General features: G+C 36.0%; 2 protein-coding genes across 3 annotated transcripts in view; both read right to left on the bottom strand.

Annotated features, from left to right (window-relative positions):
- Nucleotides 1-7,436: 7,436 nt before the first annotated feature.
- LOC134372946 (zinc finger protein 208-like) overlaps nt 7,437-25,555 on the bottom strand; it is a 563,224-nt gene continuing 545,105 nt past the window's right edge. The window contains 2 exon segments of the mRNA XM_063090289.1: nt 7,437-7,632; nt 7,635-9,419. Of these exon segments, the coding sequence (XP_062946359.1) occupies nt 7,520-7,632; nt 7,635-9,419 (1,898 nt within the window). The 3' untranslated portion in view covers nt 7,437-7,519.
- LOC134372944 (zinc finger protein 525-like) overlaps nt 11,328-25,555 on the bottom strand; it is a 28,505-nt gene continuing 14,277 nt past the window's right edge. Inside the window, exons 3-4 of one of the 2 annotated variants that reach the window (XM_063090287.1) lie at nt 17,262-17,388; nt 11,328-12,815 (exon numbers count right to left, since the gene is read on the bottom strand). In XM_063090287.1, the coding sequence (XP_062946357.1) occupies nt 12,802-12,815; nt 17,262-17,388 (141 nt within the window). In that variant the 3' untranslated portion in view covers nt 11,328-12,801. Of the gene's footprint in view, nt 12,816-13,650; nt 13,711-17,261; nt 17,389-25,555 lie in introns of those variants that run through there. The other variant, XM_063090286.1, reaches the window with a different exon arrangement.

Raw genomic sequence — 25,555 nt, 5'->3', positions numbered from 1 at the left:
CTATGGACTATGGGTGGTAATGAGGTGTCGATGTGGGTGTGTTGATTGTAACAAATGTACAACTCTGGTGGGGGATGTTGATAATGGGGGAGGCTGTGAATATGTGGGGACAGGGGCAACATGGGAAATCTCTGTACTTCCCAATCTTGTTGTGAACCTGAAAATTCTCTAAAATAGTTTATAAAAAATCAAATTAGAAAAAGGGTGAAAATATGACGAGACATTTCACTGAAGTAAATACACAAAGCAAATAGGCAAATAAAAAGATTTTCAACATCACTATCCATCAAGTGTTCAGACCTCAGCATTTTTTGCTTCCTCCATGTGAGCCCCTGATGGAGTCTGGATGTGTTGTCCCCTTCAAAACTCGTGTGGAAATTTGATCCCCAATGTGGCAGTGTTGGAAACTGATTGAGTCATGGGGGCGGATCCCTCATGAATGGATTAATGCTCTCCCTGGGGGAGGGGGGCCTGAGTGAGATCTTGCTCTATTAGTTCCCAGGATAGCTGGTTGTTTAAAAGATGCTGGCATCTCCTCTCTCTCTCTCGCTTCCTCTCGCCATGTGATCTGCTTGTAACTGCTGGCTGCCTGCCACTTTCTGTCATGAATAGAAGCAGCCTGAGGCTCATGCCAGATGCTGCTGTCCCAGAATCATAAGCCAAATAAACCTCTGTTCTTTATAAATTACCCAGTCTCGGGTATTTCTGTTATAGCAACACAAATGGACTAACACAGCCCCCATCTGCCTTCAGGAATCTTGGAAAAGAAACAGCCTTTACCAAACACTCTGAAATGTCTCTTTGGTGACATTCATTAGGAACTTATAATTGTTTCTGGGAATTGGCAATGGGAAACATTCTCAGGTGACCAAGAATGCAAAGCCATTTTTACTACTGGTGAATTGATCATTGTAGTTCCATGAAAAGATGGATAATATCTCAGAATGACATATTTAGACTACAGAGACCCCTGGCTCCCTCCTCGTCCTCTTTCCCACCCCCACCAGCACACACACACTGGTATATCACACTAATCCCAAAGTCCTGGAGGCAGGAAGGAATCAGATGAGTATTTTTTATTTCAATCTATAAGACAGAGTCTGTAAGGGAAAGAGTATCATGAGTCAACTCTGAAAAACGGGATTCCTCTCAGGTAGAAAATAGCGCAGTGGCAAAAGACACAGAGGTAGGAGGAATAATTCCTGAGATATGGACTGAGTTTGTATAAAGTAGAGGTTCTAGCACCTACACCAGTCCCTGATTGTGACTGTTGATGTTTTATCTACCCCGAGATTTAATCTGACATTAAATTTATCTACGATTTTAACTCTGATTCACTTGCCATACAACAGACCCTGACACTATCTTCAGGATAATAATTGTTAAAAAACCTCCATCCATATCATGATTTTAAAAAAGGGAATATAGTCATTATGTACAGAAAACATGTCTGGGTGAACATGGCTAGAATGTGTCTTTTTCTGATGCTGGTCATAATATGTGCTTAATGAAAACAGTAATTGTTATCTAAACACATCTATTGTCTATTCAGAGAGAGAACATTTTAGGAAATGTTCATGTCATCAAGGTAGGTTTCATACCAAAGGAAGTTGGGAAAAACAGTATCTGTTTAGCAGTTTACACATTCCAAGTACATCATGTGTTATGTTTCTTTTTTAGTCAAAAAATATCTTTTCAGGGGGACTGATAAAATTTCTAAAATTAGAATGTTGGGTGGTTTCAAAACTCTGTAAATGTATTAAAAGTCATTGAATTGTATACTTACAATGAAACAATTTTATGACATGAAAATTATATCTCAACAAATCTGTTCATGTTTAATTCCAATGTCTCTTCTAGAATCACAGCAAATCTGTGTACTATCTCAATTAACTTAATGCACACATTTCCATACCTTCCAGATTCAATTGTGTGTATATATATATATATATATCCAAAAAATCTTTGACTGTTTCAATAATTACATTAAACTAATAGTTTATTTTATAGCCAATCATGAATACTTTTATCATCTGTAATCAATAATAATTTAGTGTCTACGCTAACATGTTTTATCTTTTACTCATATTTCAGCTCTATGGCTTAGCTATAGAACAATATTGTGCAATTATTTCAGTGTTTGGTATCATTTTACTCTTGTTCATGGCTTAAGGGAAATCTGTCTTCTGTCTCCATAACAGTGAACTATTCTTGCCTCAAGAAATCCTACTTTGTTCTGGACAATCTTTCTCATAGAATTGTATGATGTGTCTATATCTTATGTACCTATCCATAGAAATCTGGCCTATGAAATAAAAGTATAGACATAATAGAAACTCATCACAATTACAATTATGTATGAAGGTAAACCATTTAAAAAACACATGAGATACTAATAAAATTAAGTAGAGATATTGAGTAGTTGAAGGATAGAAATAACTAGCCTTGCAAGAGTCGCACCATGGTTAAGAGATTCACCATTGCAACTAGACAATATGAATTCTAATTCACCCACCTATTGGAATGTGATTAAATGAATCTTTAAACTGCTTTGTCTTAAGTTTTCTCACTTGTGATAAACAAATAGCATCAGTACATACTTCAGAGTTGAAGATTCAGTGAAATTACACAAAAGGCATTAATAACAGTGACTCTTACTTGAAGTGAGAAATAAAGGATAATATATATGCAGATTTATTAAAGGAAAATGCATGTTTTTTAAAATTAGGGATGCTATTATATTATTATTATTATTATTATTATTATTGAAAGAGGGATCATTACAACCAAACTTACAGAAATCAAAACGGTTATGAGAATATTATGAATAATTTTTGGTCAATAAATTAGATCACCTAGATGAAATGAATAAATTCATAGAAAAACACCACCTACTAAGATTGAATTATGAAAAAACAAGAGTTTGAACAGAACTATAGTTAGTAAGATGAGTGATTATCATTTTTCAGATTCCTGATGCAGGACTCCCTTGAGGATTTCTTGCAGGGCTGGTCATGTGGTGGTGAATTCCCAGTTATTGTTTTGTCTGGAAATACACTATTTCTCTCTCATTTCTGAAGGATAGCCTTGCTGGGTATAGTATTCTTGGCTGGCAGTGTTTTCATATTCTGAATATTTCATCCCATTTTCTTCTGGCCTGTGCAGTTTCTGTTGAGAAGTCTGCTGTTAGTCTGACAGTGGCTCCCTTATAGGTGACATGACACTTTTCTCTCACTTCTTTTAAGATTCTCCTCTTTGAGTTTTGCCAGTTTACTATAACATGTCTTGGAGAGGATCTTTTTGAGTTGAATCTGTTTGGGGATCCAGGAGGATCTGAATGTCCATGTCTCTCCCTACACCTGGGAAGTTTTCTTATTTCTGTGAATATGTTTTCCATGCCTTTTCCTTTTTCCTCCCCTTCTGGAGCACCCATGATTCAAATGTTTGTGCACTTAAGGTTGTCTGCTAGCTTTCTTAGATTTTCTTCATTTTTTAAAAAATTCTTTTTTCCTTTTTTTGTCTGCCTGGGTTATTTTGAAAAGACTATCTTCAAGATAAGAAATTTCTTCTGCTGCTTGTTCTAGCCTGCCGCTTAAGCTTTTGGTTGTGTTTTTTATTTTGTTGAGTGAATCTTTCAGTTCCATGAGTTCTGCTACATTCTCTTTCATGGTATTAATCTCTTTGTAAATTTCCTCCTTCATATCCTGGATTTTCTCATTTCATTATGTTGCCTGAGTCTTCTTGTATCTCAGTGAGTTTCCTTAAGATTGTTGCTCAGAATTCCTTTTCAGTTATTTCAAGGGTTTCCAGCTCTAGGGTCTGGTGTCATATTTTCTTGGATTTTTGTTTTTCTAATATTTCTACATTGATACCTGGTCATCTGGTAGAGCAGTGCTGCTTCTGTTACTCTGGAGTGGGCCTTAAGGAGAGAGATGTCCTCTTCTTTTTCCAGTCTCTGCTGGTGACTCTCCTCATGTCACTTCAGTCAAGTGTCTGTCAGGCTGCTTGCAGGCAGCTGTGGCTATTGCTGTGGCATCAAGCCACTTTTGCAGCAGACATGGCTGTGGCCATTGCTATGGCGGTCCACCCACACGGAAGTGGTGTTTTCTGTGTGCTCTTTGCCTGTTTCCAGGCAGCGGATGCTGACCTCAACTCCTGCCTAGGACCCCAGGCATGCTCTGTTTCCTGCCTGCTTCCAGGCAGAGGAGGCTGCCACATGTATTATATTTGGATACAAATGGATCTAAGGGGAGGATATAGGTGACAGTTGCCATAGTAAAACTAGAGCAAACCTTATATTTCTCTGCAAGATCTGTGGCTCTGGATATGAACACCAGTCACTGGAAAATGGCAGAATGGCCTTCAGGCATTTGGCAATGGAAATTATTCCTTGTCACAAACTACACTTGGAATACTGGGCACTTTTTTTTTATCAGTATATTTTACTTCACCAGATGCTGGTTAGCTTCTCACACACTTGATTTTTCAAGCACCCGATTCTAGCCAACACCCACATTATGAAATTTCACTTCACCATCTCACATCATTACAGTTCACTCATTGAATTAGACTGACTTAAAGGAAATCTTTTATTTACACAGCACTTACTTTTGTACCTGTCATTGCCTGATATGTGCATTTTCATGTAATAAAGTCTCAAAACAATCCATTGACTGTATCCTCTGGAGTACAGCAGAGAAGAAATGTATATTAAACATGTAATCTGGGTTACAAAGTGTGAAAGAAAAACAAATGGTATGAAAAAATTGCATTAAAAAAACTAAAAAGGAGTTTTACTACACTTGAAAATGAACTGTGTAACATATTAATACCATAATTTCAAATTGGCATTTTTATAGCCTTTTGAAAGCTGCTCTATTAAAATTGTCTAATCATGTATAATATCTAATAAATATTTCAACATATTATCTTCATTAGTGTGAAAATATCTTAGGCAATATACCTAAACAGTATTTCACAAGCATTTTCAACATTCCTATTGTGCAATGGGACCTGAGTGTGCAGGAGGAAAAGGAATGTACCAAGTTATTGACAGGAGGAAAATTGTGGTCTTTCCCAACTAAGAAACCAGGAGCACCAACAGTAAACATTCGGGGTTGTATTAAAAAGTCTGGCTCTATTGATGTTTGCTACTGACACCTTTTAAATTTCACTATTTCCTCTTGTTCTGCCCTACTGGGCAGGATGATAAAACTTGAGTGCTCCCTTTTTTGGCATCAGCTGCAAGTTCAAATCCTATGTGGGTACCCTTACCCCAGCCCCACCCAGTAGCACCATAACACTCCAAGCCAGTCGCCATCCCCACTCTCTAACCATTTCTGGACCAACTTAGGTAGTCTACCCTGCTCTCCCTGGAAAGCCTCATTCTCATATACTTTAGTGTTATGGCATCATCAGTTTTGATATCCAAACCAAACTGGGGGTTGGGGGCGGGTTCCATTCTTTTGAGTGGAGTGTCAAATTAACAAAAAAGTCTGGAGAGTGAAATAATAACAATGAAAGTTATTGTGTATGTTCATTCTTAAGAAGAAAACTCACGAACATTGATCTTTTCAAATTATTTCACTAAGTGCACTGAACACACACACAAAAAGACTATTTTTATCCTTATTCCTGAAACTATGTTTTATTTCAAAACATTTTTAATATTCTTACTATACTGTATTTTCACTGAATGTAAATGAAGGTACAATGGGTCTTATATTAGAGCGTGTAATAAAGAGCATGTAAAAATAAAATCATACAGTGCATAGTGAGGCACTCACATGAATAGTGAGGCAGGTCTTAGGATTTCAGACCTTGAAATTGCACTGCTATTATATTTTTATTATAACCACATTAAATATCCTGGGACAGAGTATAGAGAGAAAAACTCAACTGCAAATTATGATTATATAATCTAAAAATTGTATGTATTTTTTATTCCATCATGGAAAGAAATTTTTGCAGATTCCTTCAACTTTGAGAGCCTAATGATGCATTATTAATGTCTGTTATAAAACACCCAAATGAAGGCTGGCTGTATAACTCAGTTGGTAAGAGCACAGTGTTATATCACCAAGGTCAAGGGTTCGGATCCCTGGCCAGCTGCCAAAAAAAAAGTACACAAATGAGGTGATGTAAAACTGTGTTGGTAAAAGAAGCATGATTCATTCAGAATTATGAAAACAAAGATTAAATTTTATTAATTAAAGCATGAGACCAACAATACATTCTGAATAAAACATTAGCAAAATATAATCCCAGTTAAATATACATGTATACATGCTATTCTGTCTGGTTTCTTTGATTGAACTACCCTCTATGGTAACTGCTTTCTAATTTTCAAAAATAACTAATTTCTCATGAATCTTTGCTATACAACAGCTACTGCCATTCAAAGGAGTAAATAACCACCATTTCCCCTCCATTACCTCTACCACGTAATCAGCCTCTAGTAATCTATCACTCTCCTCCTACGAAAAGCCCAGTGTCTTAATGTTCTGGCATCTGTGTTACATGATCAGTTGATAGAGCAATCCCTTCATATAACTCAAGTGTCCCTTTGTTTGGAAAAGGGCATGCTGAACACAATAAGCATGATGACATAGTTTTACATTATTCTCTGCCCCTCTCTGATGCTAATTCACACAATACTGAATTTTAAAATTCAGCATCCTTGTTCTTCCAGGGAACATGGATATGAATGAACCACACCTAATGGAGGAAGCCCTTTCATTTTATTGATTCCTTCCCAAAGACCAAGATGAAAGGCCTGTAAGAAAGGCATAAATATTAACAGATTTCAAACTTCGGGGTGAAACCAATAAATAGTAATGAAGCTTTTTCAAGAAACCTCAATAATTGAATAAAATATTTCATAAAATAAAGATAATTGGTCAATTCCACACATTCTTGCTCCTTTGATATATACCATGTTATAAGTTTTAACATATTTTGACTTGTAATTATTCTGCAGTATGTAGTATCTTGGGTGAACTAGAGACTTATTTATTCCTAGTACAAATTCTATGAAACATAGTCATATGAGAATTGGTTTAAAAATGTACCACACTCATTATATTTGTAAGGTTTCTTGCTAGTATAAATTCTTTACCACATGCATTATATTTGTATGGTTTCTCTCTAGTGTGAATCTTCTGATGTTCCACAGTTTTGATCATCAGGTAAAACACCTTTGCATGCACATTACTTTTCTGTGGTTCTCAAAGATGTATATACTGATGTCTAGAGCATTGTGAGGACTGAATAAAGCCTCTGCCATATACATTACATTTACATGGTTTCTCTTCGATACAGACTATCTGATGTCAGGTAATAACTTGAACTTATGGCAAAGGTTTTGTCATACTCATTGCATTTGTAAGGTTTCTCTCCAAAATGAATTTTTTTTATATTCCCCAGCTCTTGATCTTTAGGAAAAATCCTTGCCACACACATTACATTTGTGTGGTTTCTCTCCAGGATGAATATTCTTACATCTAATGAGCAGTGAGCACTACTTCAAACATCTGCTGTATTCATTGCATTTATAAGTGTGAGTTATTTGTTGGACCCTGAGTTTTGAGCCATGCTTAAAAGCTTTACTACATTCAGTACATTTGTAAGGTTCTCTCCAGCATGAACCATCTGATGATTAGTGAGGTGTGAGCCCCTTGTAAAGGCTTTGCCACACTTAAGACATTTGTAAGGTTTCTCTCCAGAATGAATTCTTTGGTGAATCCTGAGGTCAGACCATTGCCTAAAGAACTTGCCACATTCAATACATTTGTATGGCTTCTCTCCGGTATGAATTTTCTCATGAAGCCTAAGATGTGAACACCTGCTAAAAGCCTTACCGCATTCATTACATTTGTAAGGTCTCTCACCAGTATGGATTACCTGATGTTTAGTCAGGCTTGAAAGCCCACTAAAGGCTTTGTCACATTCACTACATTTGTATGGTTTCTCTCCAGTATGAATTCTCCGATGATTTACCAGGTGTGAATTTTGACTAAAGACCTTGCCACATACATCACATTTATAAGGCTTCTCTCCAGTATGAATTCTACGATGACTTTCAAGGTGTGAATTTTGACTGAAGACCTTACCACACACATCACATTCATACGGTTTCTCCCCAGTATGGATTATCTGATGTGTGGTGAGGTGTGATCCCTGAGTAAAGGCCTTGCCACACTCACCACATTTGTAAGGTTTCTCTCCAGCATGAATTCTTTGGTGAATACTGATGTCAGACCACTGCCTAAAGGACCTGCCACATTCAATACATTTATATGGCTTCTCTCCAGTATGAATTCTATCATGACGTCTAAGATGGGATCGCTTGATAAAGGCCTTGCCACACTCATTACATTTGTAAGGTTTTTCTCCAGTATGGGTTACCTGGTGGTAAGTTAGGCTTGAACGCACACTAAAGGCTTTCCCACACTCATTACATTTGTAAGGCTTCTCTCCAGTATGAATTCTCCGATGACTTGAAAGGTGTGAGTTTTGGCTGAAGACTTTGCCACATATATCACATTTATATGGCTTCTCTCCAGTATGGATTATCTTATGTTTACTGAGGTGTGAGCCCTGCGTAAAGGCCTTGCCACACTCTTCACATTTGTAAGGTTTCTCTCCAGCATGAATTCTTTGGTGAATCCTGATGTGAGACCACTGCCTAAAGGACTTGCCACATTCAATACATTTGTATGGCTTCTCTCCAGTATGAATACTCTCATGATGCTTAAGTTGTGAACGCTTAATAAAAGCCTTTCCACACTCATTACATTTATAAGGTTTCTCTCCAGTATGGATTACTTGATGGTTAGTCAGGCTTGAACGCACAATAAAGGCTTTGCCACACTCATTACATTTGTATGGTTTCTCTCCTGTGTGAGTTCTCTGATGGTCCACCAGACTAGAGTTTTGGATAAACGCTTTACCACATTCATCACATTTGTGTGGTTTCTCTCCAGTATGAATTCTGTGATGTATTACAAGTTTTGAACTTTGGATAAAAGCCTTGCCACATTCATTACATTTATAAGGTTTCTCTCCAGTATGGATTACCTGATGACTCATTAGGCTTGAACGCACACTAAAGGCTTTGCCACATTCATTACATTTGTAAGGCTTCTCTCCAGTATGAATTCTCTGATGATTTTCAAGGTGAGAATTCTGACTGAAGACCTTGCCACAATCGTCACATCTGTAAGGTTTCTCTCCAGTATGAATTCTACGATGACTTGCTAGGTTTGAATTTTGACTGAAGACCTTGCCACATACAACACATTTATATGGTTTCTTTCCAGTATGAATTGTCTGATGTCTAGTGAGGTGGGAGCTCTGATTAAAGGCCTTGCCACACTCATTACATTTGTAACATTTTTCCCTAATGTGTGCTTTCTGATCTTCTGTGAGTAATGAAGAATGCATAAAATTATTTCCAAATACATAGGAAGTATTAGTGCTGACACTAATAGGAATTGTTAGAAGTGGTGAAACTGAGGAACCATTCTTGATAGACTTTTCAACTTGATTACATACAAAAATTTTCATTTCATTTTGAAATTTCTGCATTTCAGCCAGATGTGACTGAAAGATTGATTCAAGCTGATTTTCAACAGGCTTATTTTTTACATCCTTTCTATCATGTTGATCTTTTCTACCAGTGAAGTTTTCTTTTTTAGTTATAGGTACTTCTTTGTAATTCCTTTCACCATCTCTCCACTGACATTCAGAGTCATGCATATTTTCCTGGATTTCTCTGAAGTAAAAATCTTCAATGTCATGAATTTCATGTCTTTCCAACATCACTGTTTGGAATGTTTCTCTTGAGCTATTGTTCTCTTGTGGTGATAATTCCTCGATCACATCTGTAAGAGAGATGTCTACAAGATATAAAAGAATATAGGTTTCCTATTAACTACAGTTGGTAAATCAATATTTCATACTGGAAAACATATTATACCAAAAATAATACTTTTACAAAACAGAGTTACACAATTTTCAACTGTGATCTTCAAATTTTTAGGAACACAAAAGGAACAGGATTCTTAATGAAGAAAGAGTGATTATATGTAATTCAAATCAATTTTAGGTAAGTGTAGTTTCAAACAACCTATGACCCAAATACTTATGTTGTACAAATATATGTTAGCCTTGAAAAAAAAAAAAATGGTATCTTCCCACCATGACCCAAGCATACACCAATTAGCAGTAAATACATGGCTGTCTACTAATTGAAGAGAAACACATATTACACATTTTAACTTCATATTGTATACAAATAATGCTAAAGAACAGCATGATATATTATATTGGTAAATAATCCAAAATAAACTTACCTAATGAATAATCTAAATAAATAGCAATTTAGAATTGCAAAACAATAATAGCACTGAGAAACTGAGGAAAAAATTAATAAAATAATGTTATAAAAATATAATATTTTCCTGAATATCTATTATAAAGCTATTTATACCCATGCAGAATAGGCATTTCACATCATTAACAAGTGGTGCATGTCAGTTATACTGAAAAATGAGAAAGACCTTCATTTGTAAATCATAATGACAATTAATAAATAAGACATTCCAGTAACTCATGATAAAACAGAAAGTAAATAATATGTAATCACAATTATAAAAAAGTATAGTCTCTGGAATTCTGAACAATTCCCTCTTAAGAATAAATAAAAGGCTTCTATTCTAGAAAGAACACACAATATGAGAACTCGCAAATATGTTCACATCACTGACTTCTGAAATCTCAAGTCAAGTAAATATATAACATTATGAAGAATAAGAATTGGAAAATTAAGTCAGAAATCACAATTATTATGTCTTCAAGTCGACAGTTATGTAATAGCCAATCAATTAGAGCAATGCCCTATCTATGCAGAACCCTTTAATTATCCATTTCACTGGCCACAAAATACATGTGATATTGTACTTTGAACATTTATTAACTAATGTCAGGGACAACTCTACCAGAAAAAATTCACAAAATGAAAACATACAAGATATAATACAGGCAAAGGACCATCTCATAATAAATATGACACAAAATTGATATCTCTTATTAAACAAAAGTAACTTGAGTCTTTGACTTAAACCATGCAGTATTCTAAGCCATCTAAGTGACTAACTTGTCAAAAAGACTTAAGGTAAATTATATTATTTTTCAAATAAGGACAGAAAACCCACAGAGTATGTATCTAACCCAAATTTAAACCAAAAATAAGTGAGAGAAACAGGTTTTAAACTCAGTACTGCAAGCTCAGACAACACGTTCTTAAGCATAATTACCTACCCAAGCAGTATAGATTACAACAGATAACAGCAAATACAAGAGCTGAGAAGGAAATATTTCAAAGGAGTTATAAGAACTGAGTTGTGTTGCTGTCTGTCAGTTCAGGGTACTGTAATAAAAGACCACAGACTAGATGGCTTAAACAACAAACATTTACTTCTCACAGTTTTAGAGGCTAAGAAGTCCAAGATCAAGGCACTGGCATTTTTGGTTGCTGTCTACTGATGTCCCACTTCCTGGTTGGTAGATTGCTATCATCTCACATGAGAGAAAACAGAGAGAAGTAATCTCTCTTGGGATTCTTGTATAGGCACCAATCCCATTCATGATGGCTCTGCCCTGATGACCTAATCACCTTCCAAAGACCCACCCACAAATACCATCACACTGGGGATTAGATTTTAACACATGAATTTTGGGGGGACACAAAAATTCATTCCATACCATTCTGCCCTTGGTCTCCCAAAGCTCATGTCATTCTTACAGGCCAAATATATTCATTCCTTTCCAACAGTGCCAGAAGTCTTAACTTTTTCCATCATCAACTCTAAAATCTAAAGTCCAAAGTCTCATCTAAATCAAATATGAGTGAGATGGAAGGTATAATTTACAAAGAGGCAAAACTTTCTCTCCAGCTAAAAACTGTGAAACCAAACAAGTTATATACTTTCAAAAATACAATCAGTAATGGGACTGGAATAGGATAGACATTCCCATTCCAAAACAGAGAAATAGAAAAGAAAAAAAAAATCGCCAGCTCCCAAGTAAGACCAGAACCTAATAGTGAAAACTGCTTAGACCTTAAGGCTCAAAAATAATCCTCTGTAGTTCGATGCTGAGCCTTCCAGGCTCACGGGGTAGCAACATCACACCCACAGCTCAGCAGGATTGTCCCCAAAGCAGTTCTCTCTCTGCCTGGGTCCCACTCCCAGAGCAGCTCTCTGCCTTGCCCAGTCTGGGGCTCTCCGAGGTGGCCCCATCCATGCCACAGTTCTCTGCTGATACTAAGAGGTTCACCCTGAGGGTTCCAGAATGTGACTGCACTGGGCGTTGGTCCTGCCCTTGGAAATCAAGGGGGAGGCAATCCTGCCCCCGGGTCCCATGCACTCCGGGCTTCTGCTGGAATTGGCAGCCTGATGATTTCTGAATTGCCTTTGGGGTTCTTCTTCCTTCTTCTTAAAAAACAGCCCATGTTCAAAGCCAAATAATTTTATGGTCCAGTACGGTAGGGCAGAAGAAGTCACAGTCTTCCTTTATTTTGTCCCATTTTCTAATCTCTTTAGTCCCTGTTGGCAGTGTGTTTGCTGCTCTGTTTCTAGTTTTCCTTAAGATTTGTTGATTATGTCCACTGTTCACATACACACTAATCTCCTTACCGAACCTTCGCTCAGACACACCCTTGGTGTTCTCTTCCACACATGACCAGAGCTGTGAGGATGGGTTCACCATGGATCCCACTGGGTCCAGAAAGCGGGACTGCTACCCCAGAGGTCCTAGAGGGTAGAGTATGAAGCCAAAGAGATTATTCTCAAGCCTGAAAGTTTCACAGAGTTTGTCTTGCTAGGCTTTGGACTTGCTTGGGACCCCACACTCTTTCCTTCTTCCCTATTTCCCCATTCCCCTTGTGAAATGGGAATGTCTATGCTGTGTCTGTCCCCATGACTATATTTTGGAAACACATAGTTTGGTTTCACACATTCACAACTGGAGTGTAATTCTACCTCAGGATAAATAGTACTTAGACTCTCTCTATGATTTAGATAATATTTAGATGAGACTTTAGTCTTTAGACTTTAGAGTTGGTGCTGGAATGAGTTAATAAGACTTTTGGGACTGCTGACATGGAATGAATAAATTTGGCATGTGAGAATGACATGAATTTTGGGGGCCAAGGGTGAAATGCTATGGACTGAATGCGTCCCCCCAAAATTCATATATTGATATCTAATCCCCAATGTGATTTGTAGAAGGGTCTTTGGGAGGCAATTAGGTCATGAGGGTGGAGCCTTCATGAATGAGATTAGTGCTCTTAAGAGGCTAGAGAGCTAGCTCACTCACTTTCTACTAGGTGAGGATACAATGAGCAGTCAGCTGTCTACAACCCTGAAGAGGGCCCTCACCAGAACCCAGCCATGCTGGCACCCTAATCTCAGACTTTCAGCCTCCAGAAATGTGAAAAATCAATTTACGTTGTTTATAAGCCATGCAGTCTATGGTGCTTTGTTACAGCAGCACGAACAAACTGAGACCCCATAGTCTCCAGCAATTCCACTTCTAGGTATAAATTCAAAAGAACAGGAAAGAAGATTTCAAAGAGATATTTGCCTACCCATGTTCACAGCAGCATCATACACAACAGCCAAGAGGTGGAAACAACCCAGATGTCCACTGATGAATGGATGCATAAAGAAAATGTGGTAAACATATATACAATGAAAAATTATTCAGCCATAAAAAACAAGGAAATCTTGACATATGCAACAACATGCATGAGAACCGTGAGGACATTACACTAAGAGAAATAAGCCAGCCATAAACAGACAAATGGTATGTGATTCTACTTGTATGAGGTATCTAAAATAGTCAAATTCATACAAACAGAAAGTAGAATGATAGTTGCCGGCAGCTAGGGAGAGAGAGAGATGGGGCAAAAATGAGTTTTGATATTCACGGTGGGCTGGCCAGTTAGCTTAGTTGGTTAGAGAGCTATGTTATAACACCAAGGTCAAGAGTTCAGATCCCTATACCAGCCAGCCACCAAAAAACAAACAAAAACACTCATGCTAATCAATTGAATCTATATTATAACAACAAAAATAAGATATTATTTTAACTCTGCTAAGTTCATACAAAGTAAAATACTATAAAAGTTACATGACAAAATTAAAAAAGAGAAATGTGTTCGGGGTAGTAGTACTATATGTATTGGTAGATAGTTCTTACTATGAATATAATTTTTTTTTTTTTTTTTAGTTTTTTTCTTCTAATTTTTTGCTTTTTTGTGAATAAATACAAATTAATGTGCACATATCCAAAATTAATAAATCTGACTTCATAATTATCACCAGGATAACACAAGTAACCTAATGGAGAAAACAAGGAAATGACCCACACTGGGGAGTGGCTTGTACTGAAGGGCACTATTAGCAGCAGCAAAGTGCAGACACATTTCCTGGCAGTGGTGTGGAGACCCACAGAGGCGGTCGTCAGCAACATAAGCAGCAAATGAGAGCCAGAGAACAATGGGACAGGAGGTGGGTTCACAGAGACCAGGTGAACATTACAGGAAATTCAGATGGGAAAAAAAAGACGTTAACTGAAGAATGCAACTTCTAGAACTTCAAAAATTTTTCAGAAAATACAGGGGGTATAAACAACAGAAGTCCATGAAGTGCAAGAAATGGGCTAAGCTTCCTGTAAAATACTATGAGATATTTCAATATTAATTTAGTATATACCAAATGAATGTGATGATTCTAGACAAGGAGAATAATTTACACAACACAGCATTTAGAGGAAATATAAAAACCCAGTGAAATTTAAACAAAACCCAACATATTATGATTAGACAACTAAAAACATACTATAGAAAAAGCAATGTTATCTTCTATAATATAAATTATATCAAATCAATTTAATGGTATTTCTGGGATTAAGACTGTGACAATAAAAAAAAGTATATTCTCAATGTATTGAAAACTAATTTACAAACTGCAATAAATTTTACTGACAAAAGTACACTTTAATAGTAGGTACTAAGTCAGGTAAAACAGGAGTAAAAAAAATAATCGACTATATATTTTAAAATATTCTGGAGTTTATGTAGGTTTTAGGGAAACTGTGCTGAGCCATACACTCAACACTAAAGAAAGAAATCTTGTAAAATATATAAAACAATATCCATTCCCCCAATACAATGCCCTACACATTGCAGACATAAAACAAATACGGAAAGTCTCATTAAAAACATGAAACTGTTGATCAAATAAACAAACAAGTACATTTACAATACATAGAAATGCACAAGATGAAAGGAGCAGTGACATTAAACAAATTACTATAGACTTAAAAAGGGAAATATCATTCCACTTCATAAGCTCCTTCATTAAGATGCCTGACAATTGCATTTGTTGAAGGAGAATAAACAATAGCACACAAAGAGGATGAACAAGATGGCATGAACAATAGTTGGGTCAACACCCTCATAAATATGAGGTTGTGAACTTGAACAATGTTCTCTCTAAGATAAATTCCCACGCCATTTATTGCTGGCTCAAAGGAGATGATCATTGGTATATTTGATCAACACTGTCCCAATGCCCTTGAGAGCCACTTTTGTAAAGCTCCTTAATAACCAAAAAGAAAACTGAAAACACTTATCAGTTGGATCTCATGACGCTTTCTATCTCACATTCTGGGTCTCCTGACCACTTTACTCAGTATCTTCAAGTGGCACTTTTACATGTGGTAGGATGACATTGTAACATATTTATCAAAGTGTTGCCTTTCAAGAAATTTTTGTCACCAAGTAAATCATTCCATGGGAGACTCTACCAGAAGTTGTCCTTAACTTAAAGGTGGGTCATCACAGCAGAAAAAATTGGATGAAATTTCAGATCCTTGGAATGTGTAATTTCAGAAGCAAGTTTCAAAGGCAAAATGACAGAAACGTAAGAGAATATGAAATCAGCAAGGATTTTCTATATTCACAGAGTAGTAAGAGCAGTGGGAGAGAAAAATACAAAATGTAGTCAGATTTTGGAGGATCTTGTGCTCTTTCCACAGACGTCACGTAGAAATTGGGATGAAAGAGAGGATCTCTGTACACTGCCACTACAGTTCTGGTAAGTAACAATCTCAGAAGACCCAACCAACTTTCCTGTTATACACAGCTGAGAAGTGTGGTAAACAGAATGGAGGAAATGGCTCAGGGACATCAACAGGCAGAGAGGACTTGAGACAGCTCCATTCAGTTTCTGGGGCCCCAAAAGCAAAGAAAAAGTAACCAATATTTCCCATCTCCTGATTAGGACTTCCAAGTACAGGAAATGGGGATGGAAACAGGAAAAGATCAGGGGTCAGAACTATGGCGGCCTCAGCTCTCATCTACGTGAACTGAGAGATAAGCATCAGATGGAGTCGAGGACAGAAGGAGAGACCATGGGAGAAAGAGACCCATTTGAAACAGCAATTGTGCTGCCACTCAGAGTCTAGGAACCAAACAGTTCCAGAAGCCAGATGACAGAGTGTTGTCCGTCATGAGGAAGACTTCACCTTTGTCTCTGAACTGCAGCACCCAGGGAGGTTAAAGGATAAAAGTTTACACGCCTGAAGAACACAGTGGGAAGTTGGGGCAGAGAAAGACTTCCTCTGAGAGTCCATAGGAGAAAAACATCTGTATTCCCATAGAACTCTTCGATTTGGGGAGAGCTACCCAAACGCTACTTAATGGTGCAGCTTCTTCTCTGCCCATCAGAGCTATGACCTATGTTCATACCTTTAATACATCCCCATCCATTTGGTGATTTTGCTACTTTCACCTCATTCTCCACAGTCTAGGGTTCTATTCCTTGCTCCAGTGTGGAGGTAATACGCAGCTCAGAAAGAGAGATTCCTGTTATATATCTATTTCTCTTCCAAGAACTACTGCGTCACAAGCACAAGAGGAGAAACAGAAAATCGGATATTTTAAAATCTGCCATAGGGTTTTATTTATACTTAAGCTCTGAAACCACCAATGATATATCATGAAGGAGGCAGATCATCTGAAGAAAGGGGACAGTTAAGCAAGTCCAGATGCATCATTATGAAGCTTTTCGTTTGAGTCAACAGAGCTTCAATTTCAGTCAAGCAAAGCAGGCCTCCGAAGAGGCACGCAAGGGAAAATGCAAAGACACACTAGGGCAGATTCCCAAATTGTGGAGAGAAGTGATCCTCACCCAAGGAGACCAGGTTCCTGTAGTTCTCCAACATCACGTCCCTGTACAAAGCCCTCTGAGCGGTGTCCAGGCATTTCCACTCCTCCTGTGAGAATTCTATGGCCACATCCCTGAATGTCAAAGGACACTGAAAAGAAAAAACACATATCACCAAGGGGCCATGGGGAGATTTATCATCTTCATACAAAATGACAAAAGGAGACAGATACAATGATCAATTCAGTTTGAGTGTTCTGCCAGATACACATAAAGATATTTTTAAGCAAATTATGTCTCTAATTTCATTTTATTATACTTTTCCAGAAGATGTTATGATATACTCTAAATCCACGTGGATTTCTTTTTCATTGACAAACCAAGGAATACACAAATAAAAAATTAACACAGGGTTATCTTTATAGTGTCAGATATTATGTTCAATACACCAAGTAATACTGGGCATTTAGATGAGCTAGAGCACGAGTGGTGTCTCCAAAGATGACAAAGTCTACAATGGCTTTAAACAAAGGTCAGAACCTAAAAACTGTGATAATGACAGCAACAGCAGTGACTAAAGGCTGAAAACACTTCCCACATGCTAGGAATTATTTTAAATGATTTCCATTACTAATTCATATAACAACATGAGAGAAAGATCTGTTCCTATCTTACTAGTAGAAAACTGTCACAGACACTCTTAAGAAACAAATCTTAGGTCAAACAGTTAAAAACAACAGAGCAAGCACCTGGATCCAGTCAGTAAAGCTTTAGAACTGAACCTAAAGAATCAGTTAAGTAACACCTACAGCATCAAAAGTTCTTTGACAGAGTTTCCTAACTAATAAAACTTGAAACAAATTCAAGGCTAACAACACAGAACTGCATAAAAGTTCATTATACATGCACACACATAATACATTAGTATTCTCACTATAGTATAACTTATTAATGTGACACTGTAGAAAAAAATTTTAGGCCATGGAAAATATTTAAGATTTAACATCAACAGTTAAAGAATACAAAAATTATTTATGAAATGATAATGTATCTTATATAAAAGCCATGGGCTTGTGCATCCATGCACTCATGCACACACATACACAGACACCTAAATGAACAAATATAAGATGAGATGCTTCTTAATGACATATCTTTTGAATGACTTTTTTCATTATAATTTTACCTCATGCACATTTCACCATTCTGGGGACAATAAAATGTATAAATTATACTTAGTCAATATACTATATTAGGCTAGTAAAAGAATGGTACAAATATGGAAAAAAAACCATAGAAAAAATCTAATCTCTATGAAATAGGAATATTCAAAATATAAGTATAATTTTATCCATTTAAATTTAAATATTTAGAAATTTTAAAAAGCCAAATAGAGTTTATTAGTTTATTCTACTAATAAAACAATGATTCAAGATTAGACAATTTATTACCGTTATCCATTAATTTAACAGGCTAAGATAGAAAATAAACTATCACAGTAGTAGGTACTTGAAGAAATTATTGGATAATTAAAAATCATGATAAAAACAACTGAGGGAGACAGGAAATCTGTCATTAACCAAGAACATTTTATCAAATATCATGATCAACAATAAACATAGATGTAATTCCTTTAAAGTTAAAGAAAGAGGGCCAGCCAGGGCTCCTACCATTCACCACTGCACAGGATGCCTTAGTAAGGATCAGTAGAAGAGGGAAAGAGAAGAAAAAAGGAGAGAGAAAGAGAGTCAAAGAGCTGGAGCTGTTGATATTCAGAGATGACATGACTGCAACCTAGAAAAAGAATGCCACTTAACTATAAGAACTAATAACATACTAAAAACTATATTCCTTCTTTAGTAGCACTAAAACACACACGCACACACACACACACACACACACACACACACACACACACACACACACACACGAATTAGAAGGCATCTCACTTAGCAAATATACCATGGCACCTGTTTACAAGATATTTCAAGACCTATGTGAAGAAATTATAAAACTGAAGGAGTGATGTCAGCAAGATAGCAGAATAGGAAGATCCAGACCCTCCATTTGGCACCTAGACACAGATTTAACAATTCATGCAACTGCCTTTGTAAGAAATCCAGAAACCTCTTAAGAAGTTACCTCATGCTCTTTTCATGCCAAGGAAGCATGAAGTCACCTTCAAAACCAGGTAGAAAATTATGTGGTATTCACTCACCAGAGTCGTTGCCCCAGGGATGCAAAATGGTATGACTGGGAGGAAAATTCCACCTCCCAACTTATCCCTGGAGAGGAAAGGAATAGAAGGTCTCTCCAATGTTCTGTCTTTTCAGAGAGCTGCCTCAAGGGCTGGTTCCTGTCTTGAATGAATGCAAGCACTGAAAGAAACAAGGAACCAGGTAGGGGACCACTGAGAACAAAGATGATCAACAAAAACCAGTGTCAGCAGTAACACATACAGACACTAGGTAGAAATACAGTAGCACAGCTAACAAGAGCACCAGAGAGGCTGCAGTATTACAGACAGACAAAAAGGAGCATCTGTGTACAAACAGACAAACATCTTCAATTACTAGATTACAAGCAAAAGCCAGAGAGGACACATCCCAAAAAAGGCTAGAGAGGTATCCAGAATCTCTAGTCAGGCTAACTGGATAAAGACATTAGTGACCAAAGGAACACAGCAAAGACTGGGAAAAGTGGCTGATTTTTCAAATGCTGAGGTCCTAGCAGATGACTACAAGACATACAAAGAGAAAGAGAAACATGGGTCATATAAAAGAACAAATTAAATACCTAGAAACTGACCCTGAAGAAATGAAGGAATATGAATAACCACAAAAGAATTAAAAATAATAACCATAAAGATGCTCAATGAATTAAAAGAGAGCACAAATAGACAACTTGGTGAAATTACAAAAACTAAGTATAAACAAAATGAGAATATCAGCAAAGAAATAGAAATTATAAAGAGAAACTGTATTAGTCTGTTTTCTGCTGCTTATAACATAATACCCGATACAGGGTAATTAATAGAGAAAATAAATTTATTTCTTACAGTTTTAGAGTCTGAGAAGTCCAAGGTCGAAGGGGTACATCTGATGAGGGCCTTCTTACCGGTAGAGACCCTCAGAAGAGTACTGAGGTGGTGCAGGGTATCACATGATAAAAGGGGCAAAAGCATATTAACATGCTCACTTGCTCTTCTTATAAAACCACCAGTCTACATCCATGATAACCTATTTATTCATTAACACATTAATCCATTCATGGATTAATCCATTCGCCCTTACAATTCAATCACCTTCCAAAGGTCCCACCTTTTAAATCCATAATTGGATCTCCCACCCTCTTGATGGAGATCAAGCTTCAGTATGAACTGGGGTGGGGAGGGGGAAGTCAAACTATAGCAGGAACTAAACAAATTCTGGAGCTAAAACATACAATAACTAAATTTAAAAATTCATTGGAGGGGTTCAACAGCAGACGTGACAAGGCAGAAGAATCAGCAAAGTCAAAGATAGGACTTTCGATATTTACAAAGAGGAGGTGCAAAAAGGAAAAACATGAAGAAAAATTAAGAGCAAAAGGGACTCATGGGATACCACTAAGCATAACATCATATACATTATGAGAGTCTCAGAAAGGGAAGAAAAAAAGGGCAGAGAGTCTATTTGAAGAAATATTGGCAAAAAACTTCCCAAATCCGAGGAAAGAGATAAACATACTAATTCAGGAAGCTTAAAGAAATCCAACTAAGATAAATCTAAGAGACTTATATGTAAATATCATAATCAAACCATCAAAAGTCAGATATAAAGAAAGTATGGATAACATCAAGAGAAAAGTGACACATCATATAAGAAGGCACTCCTATCAGATTATCAGCAAATTTCTAAGCAGAAATTTTGGAAGCTAAAATGGAGTGGGATTAAAGAAAAAAAACTGTCAACCAAAAATACTATACCTAGAAAAACTGTCCTTCGAAAAAAGGAGAAATTAAGACTGTCTCAGATAAACAAAGCTGACAGAGTAGATAACTGCAACACCTGCCCTACAATAAATGCCGTAGGTAGTCCTTCAAGTTGAGGCAAAAGGACAATAAACAACAACACAAAATTATATTAAAACATAAAACGCCTGGATACACTTAAATATATAGACAAACACAGAATTCTGTAGTATTATAATGTCAATGTGTAAATTGTTTTTATATTTCATGTTAAATTTTAAAAATGAAAGTATAAAAAGTAATACTAAATCTATGTTAATATATACAAAACACAAAAAGAGGTCACATGTGTCATCAATAACATAAAGAGGGTTATAACACCAAGGCTAAGGGTTTAGATCTCCTTACCAGCCAGCAGCAAAAAAAAAAAAAAAAAAAAAAAGTCATACAGTGGGAAGACAAAAGATGTAAAGGAGTACATTTTATATATATGGTCAATTTAACATGTCAATCTGTTTAAAACACATTGTCATAATATATATCTTATGTATTTACAATTGTAACCACAAAGAAAATATAGAATATACACAAAGGCAAATAAGAAAGTAATCAAAACATGTCATGACAAAAAGAAAAAAAAAAAAAATCAATGAAAGAAGGTAGCAAGGGAATTTAGGAGGGACAAAAAAAAACTATAGACATTCACAACAGAATTAACAAAATGAAAATATTAAGTCTTTCCCAATCAGTAGTTCTTTAAACATAAATGGATTTAACAGCCCAATTAAAAGATATACACTGGTTGAATGGATTTTAAAAAGTTACAACTGCACCTTGTCTACAAAAGACTCACATTAGATCTATAGACACTCACAGGGTAAAAGTGAAAGGATAGAAAAAGATTCCAAGTGAACAGGAACTTATAGAGAATAGGGGTGTGGCTGTATTACACAGACAAAATAGACTTTAAGAAAAAAGTTTCACAAGAGACAAAGAAGGACATCATATAATGATAAAAGGGTCAATTCACCAGGATACAGCAAATAAAAACATATATGTAACTAACATTAAAGCTCCCAAATATATGAAACAAATATTGCCAGAAATGAAAAAAGATACATATAGCAGCACAATAATAGTACGAGACTTACATACCCAACCGTTACTTATAAATAAAACAACCAAGCAGAATATCAACAGGAACACACAGGACTTAAACAACACTGTAGACCACTTGGAACTAAGAGATGTATACAGAACACTCCATCCAACAACAACAGAATGCACATTCTTCTCAAGCGTACCGAGAACATTCTCCATACTAGACCACATATTAAGTGACAAAACAAATTTTAACAAATTTAAGAAGACTGAAATCATACAAAGTATCTTCTCCAAGTAAAATGGAATGAAACTAGAAATAAGAAGCAAAAGGAAAACAGAAAAGCCACAAAAATGTGGGAATTGAACTCACTCTTGAAAAACCACTGGTTCAAAGAAACAATCACAACACAATTTTTAAAATATCTGGAGACAAATGAAAATGAAAACACAAGAGTATTATTTTGTTTCTTTTGCTTATAACAGAATACCTAAAACTGGGTAATATATAAAGAAAATGAAATGTATTTTATATAGTTGCAGAGGCTGGGAAGTCCAAAATTCAGGAGACACATCTGGTGGGATGACTCTCTGCAGCAACTCAGAGTATCACATGGCAAGAATCACAAGAGCTCTCTCACGTGCTTCCTGTAAAGCCACCAGTCCACACCCATGATAACTTATTACTCTATGAATGTATTAATCCACTCACAAGGGCAAAGTCCTCATGATCCAATCACCTCTCAAGTGCTCCACCTTTCAAATACTGTAATCAGACTTTCCACCCTCTTACCACTGTTGCAGTGGGGACTGCATTTCCAACACATGAACTTTTCAAGGATACATCTGACCACAGCACGCAGCCTACCAAAACTTATAGGATGCAGTGAAAGCAGTACTAAGAGGAAAGTTTATAGGAGTAAACACTTACATTTAAAAAGAAGAAAGATCTCAAATGAACAACCTAACTTTACACTTTAAGGAAGTAGAAAAGAAGAACAAATGAACCACAGAGAAGAAGAAAACAAACAATAGATACTGGAGCCCATAAAAATGGAAGAGTTTGAAAAATGACAGAAAAAGCAACAAAACCAAGCGATTGTTTTTGAAAAAGATCAACAAAATTGACAAAAGTTTAGCTAGACTAATTAAGAAAAAGAAAAGACTCAAATAAGTGAAATTAGACATGAAACAGAAAACAATACAACTGATGTCTTCCAAATAAAAGGATTATAAGAGATTACTATGAACAGTTATATGCCAACAAACTGGATGGATAACCTATAAGAAATGGATGAATTCCTAGAAAACTACAACCTATCAAGACCTAATCATGAAGAAATAAAAATAAAATAGATCTATAACAAGAAGTGAAATGGAAGCAGACGATCAAAATTTCCAAGAAAGAAAAGTCCAGGACTAGGGAGCTTCAGTGGTGAATTCTCCCAATCCTTTAAGAAGAATTAACAACTGTCTTCAAATTCTTCCAAAGAATTAAACTTCTGAACTTGCTCTATTGGGCCAGCATTACTCTAATACTAAACCAAGACAAAGACACTATAAGAAAAGAAAACTAGAGACTAATATCGCTGATGAATATTGATGCAAAATTTTTCAACAAAATACAGCAAATCAAATTCAACAGCACATTAGAAAAATTATACACCACAATGAAGCAGAATTTATTCCTGGAATGCAAGAATGGTTCAATATATGAAAATCAATCACAGCCACACACTACATTAACATAATGAAGGACAAAAACCACATGATCATCTAAATTGCATGCAGAAAACGCATTAGACAAAAGTCAACAACATTTCATGATAAAAACACTCAACAAAACTAGGAAAAAGAAATAAAAGACACCTAAATTGGAAAAGATGTAAAATGATCTCTATTTTCAGATAACATAATCTTATATGTAGAAAACCATAAGGATTGCACACACATAAAACACGTTACAATGCATAAAAAAATTCAGCAAAGTTGCAGAACACAAAATCAGAACACAAAAATCTGTTGCATTTCTATACACTAAAGATCTAAAACCTGAAAAAGAAAACAATCCCATTTACTACAGCATCAAAAGGATAAAATACTTAGAAATAAACTTAACTGAAGAAATAAAAGACATACACTGAAAACAATGAAAGATTGCTTCAAAGATACAAATAAACAGACATCCAATCTCATGGATTGGATGACTTACAGTTGTTAAAATGTGCATACCACCCATACTAATCTACAGATTCAATGCAATCCCTATCAAAATCCCATTGCATTTTTTGCAGAAAGAGAATAAATATTCAAAATTCATATAGAATTTCAAGGGACTCCAAATATGCAAATAAACATCTTGAAAAAGAAGAATAAAGTTGAAGGTGTCAAACTTCCTCATTTAGAAACATACTGGAAAAAATATATATACAAGATGGCATATTACTGGAAAAAAAGAGATATATACAGACCTACAGCACAGAAGAGAGAATTCAGAAATAAATTCTCATGTATACATTGTTCCCCTTATCCACGGTTTTGAGTTTCAGTTTCAGTTACCTGAGGTCAACCGTGGCCCAAAAATATTAGATGAAAAATTTCAGAAATAAACAATTCATAAATTTTACATTGTGCATTGCTCTGAGTAGTGTGATGAAATCTCATGCCACCCTATTCCATCCTGCCTGAGATATAAATATCCCTTTACCCAGAATATAGTACAATAAAATATTTTGAGAGAGCCCACATTCACATAACTTTTATTACATGTTGTCATAATTGTTCTATTTTATTATTAATTATTGTTAATATCTTACTGTGCCTAATTTATAAATTAAATGTTATAGGTATGTATGTACAGAAAAAAATACAGTATACATAGGATTTGATACTATTCACAGTTTCAGGCATCCATTGGGGGTCTTGGAACATATCCCCCACAAATAACAGGAGACTACTATATAGCCAAATGATATTCAACAAAAGTGCCAAGACTCCACAATGAGAAAAGGACAGTGTCATCAACAAATGGTGATGGGAAAACCAGATACCCAACATGCTAACGAATGAAGTTGGAAGCTTAAACTATACCATTTACCAAAAATTAACTCAAAATCAATTAAAACCCTGAACTTAAGACCTAAAACTATTAAACTTCTACAAGAAAGTATAGGAGAAAATCCTTATGACATTGGATTTAGCAATAATTTCTTGGACCCCAAAAGCACAGGCAAGAAAAGCAAAAATACGCAAATAAGACTACATC

Source organism: Cynocephalus volans, chromosome 3, assembly GCF_027409185.1.
Source record: "Cynocephalus volans isolate mCynVol1 chromosome 3, mCynVol1.pri, whole genome shotgun sequence".
NCBI lineage: Eukaryota > Metazoa > Chordata > Mammalia > Dermoptera > Cynocephalidae > Cynocephalus > Cynocephalus volans.
This window is presented reverse-complemented; position numbering and strand designations above follow the sequence as displayed.